Source organism: Emys orbicularis, chromosome 1, assembly GCF_028017835.1.
Source record: "Emys orbicularis isolate rEmyOrb1 chromosome 1, rEmyOrb1.hap1, whole genome shotgun sequence".
NCBI classification, from domain to species: domain Eukaryota; kingdom Metazoa; phylum Chordata; order Testudines; family Emydidae; genus Emys; species Emys orbicularis.
The window spans coordinates 365,992,499-365,995,505 of NC_088683.1; the positions used below are offsets into that span (position 1 = coordinate 365,992,499).

General features: G+C 47.5%; 1 protein-coding gene across 1 annotated transcript; it reads left to right on the forward strand.

The window, feature by feature from the left end:
* The first annotated feature begins 1,847 nt into the window (after positions 1-1,847).
* LOC135895585 (olfactory receptor 51G2-like) lies at positions 1,848-2,783 on the forward strand. The gene has a single exon (XM_065423724.1). It carries the CDS (start codon positions 1,848-1,850, stop codon positions 2,781-2,783), a length of 936 nt encoding a protein of 311 aa, XP_065279796.1.
* The last annotated feature ends 224 nt before the right edge of the window (positions 2,784-3,007 follow it).

Consider the following 3,007-nt stretch of genomic DNA (forward strand, 5'->3'; position numbering starts at 1 on the left):
TCTGAGGGAAATATCAATGTATAGCCAATTCTTAACAACCCTGACAGATAGGAAGGTTTTCCCCTTCTGGAATGATCCAAGGGAAATTTCCATGTACAGAGCCTTGTGTAATCTCCCTTTCTGGCCTGCACCCTGAGTTTATAATGCAGGAGAGGGGGCTGCCATGGAGCAATCTTGTCCTATATTATTATTATTATTAATTTATTTATGTATTCATATTTATTTCAGCAAGTTCACAGCTGTGACAGCATCATCGTTACCGCTCAGCTTCCCAAGAGGGAGAAATGTGACTGATCGGAACCATATGAACAGTGATGACAAGCCCGGATTCCAGGAATAGAACCTGCAGCAGGGCGGGCACTGCAGTCCAGGTGGGTAAGATCACCCCACATCCCCTGTGATTTGGCCTCCTGCGGTTTGCAATTGGCCGTGACGGGAGTTAAAGCTGATGCACACGAAGCCAAGCAGCTGAGGTTCCCTGGTGGCCAAGTGGCCCCCAAGGTAATGTACAGGCATGCTTCATATAGACAGTTGCCTCCCTATCTGAACAGATACTACCTGGTGCCTGTGCAACCTCCTCTATAACTCTTTGTCCTTTAGGGTGAAGACCTCTGGTGTCTGCAGCTCCCCTTCCAGCACAAATTGGGTACGTTGGCAGGTTCCGCTATCTTTAAAATGCAAAGTGAAGGGGAAAGGCTGCAAGCTGTTTCCATTTGCAGATGTTCTGTACACCAGCAGAGGACTCAGCTGGACTGTCGGAGTGACTCAGTGATGGGGCTGGAGGACAGGCAGCGCTAGGTAGCTTAGGAACCTCTCCACTATATCTGCTCATGGTCCTCAGTGGGTTGCTCAAGCTACACAGAAATCTGAGATTCAAAGCGAGCTCGGGGTGTTAAAACCCCAAATCCCTGAATCAGGATTTCTCAAGGGGTCCCATTTCTTGAGGTGCCATGTGCTCTGGGCCTGATCCTGCCAGGGGCTGAGAGAGGAGACCTCAAGGAATATTAGTGACCAGTTCCCAAATCGCCTCAGGTTTATTTGCTGCTGGAAATTTAATCAGCAAATGCATTTGCATAGGTTTGATTCTCCAGGTTAATTGTGAATGCAGGAATTCAGAGCTGCGTTGCTCTGTGGTAAAAGGTCCGATGAGGCATATTTCTGTTTCCTGACTGGCTGAGGGCTCTAGAATCTCTGTCCTGTAGATACCCCTCAGAGTTACTGGGCTACTTACCCCTCTCTGATCTCCGAGTGCCACATATCAGGCCTCGTACCCTTCCCTCTAATGGGGTGGCAGAAGTGGAGGGCCAGAGAGGGCGTCTGTGTGAAGATCACAATTGTAAAATCACACAGTGCTCAAGTAGGTTGCAGAACTCCCAGCCAGAAGATATCAAAGGGACCAAGAACTTAACAGGATTCAAAGAGGGACTGGATGTTTATATGAGTAATCAGAATATCCAGTAAGAGTAGTGAGGATTTAAAAAAAAATGTCTGGGAAGGGCTCTTAACTTTCCTGATTTACACCACAAAATATGTCTAACTAGTGGGTGTCAGGACGAAACTTTCCCTTGGAGCAGATTATCTCATAGCTGCCTGTTGCGGGGCTTCTTTCACCTTCCTCTGCAGCATCTGGAACTGGCCCCTGGATACTGAGTGCAGGTCTGATCTTTTATCTTCCTATCAATATGGTAAATCCAAGACTAGGTTTTTGCTGATCTTCCTTGAGCTCCTGGGAGTCTGTAAACTTGCACTGAGAGTAGAAAAATGTCTCGTTAAATGTCATCTCGTCTCCTGTTCTTTTTCCTTTCAGGAAGTAAAGTTGAAAACTCCTCGGACCTGCCCAGTACATTATGTCAGCTGTCAATGACACCAACTTCAACTCTGCAGTGTTCCTTCTCACCGGGATACCTGGGCAGGAAGATGTCCATCTCTGGATTTCTATCCCTTTCTGCTTCATGTATCTTATTTCAATAGTGGGAAATTCAGTCATTCTGTTCATTATAAAAACAGATCCAAGCCTCCATGAGCCCATGTACATTTTCCTTTCCATGTTGGCCATCACAGACCTTGCCTTATCGATATCCACCATGCCGACGACACTGGGTATATTCTTGTTTAACTCTAGAGAGATCAGCCTCAATGCCTGTTTTGCCCAGCTGTTTTTCATCCCCTCGCTTCAATGCATTGAATCCTCCATGCTCTTGTTGATGGCCTTTGACCGCTTCATCGCTATCCGTGACCCGCTGAGATATGCTGCCATCTTAACCCTGCCGAGAATAACCAAATTGGGACTGGTTTGTGTGTTAAGAGGGGTGGCCGTAATACTCCCACTCCCCTTTCTCCTGAAACGGTTCCGATACTGTCGAGCCAATGTCCTCTCCCATTCTTATTGCATGCACAATGAGGTCATGAATATGGCTTGTTCAGATATCACAGTCAATAACATCTATGGCTTGTTTACTAAACTATTAACGATGGGGTTGGACTTGCTGCTCATCTTCTTCTCTTATTTGATGATCCTCAAAATAGTGCTGAGCATCGCTTTCCACTCAGAGTGCCTCAAGGCCCTGAACACCTGCGTCTCCCACCTCTGCGCCGTCCTGCTCTTCTACACACCAGCGATCGGATTGTCTGTGTTACACAGATTCAGGAAGGGCTCTTCTCCCATACTTCAGATTATCCTGGGCTACAACTCCATGCTGGTCCCGCCCCTGATGAACCCAATTGTGTACAGCATGAAAAGCAAACACCTTTGTGTGAGGATAATTAGGGTGTTCATGAAGTGAAGGGTCAGTTCACCACCTGGCTCCAGCGCTGGTGACCTGGGAGACAAAAAATATTGGCCACCAATTCAATCCTCGACCCTTACATCCGAGACAAGATGAGCTACTGATCTCACTGTAGAGAGAGGTTCAGACGGGGTCTAAGGCCTGGAGCAATGGGAGAGGGGCTGATGAAAGAGGACAGCGCACTGGGGGAAGGAGACCAAGGCAGGCAGCAGCATTTACAA

Coding starts and splice junctions, on each gene's coding strand:
- LOC135895585 (XM_065423724.1), top strand. CDS start 1,848: ATGTCAGCTGTCAATGACACCAACTTCAACTCTGCAGTGTTCCTTCTC.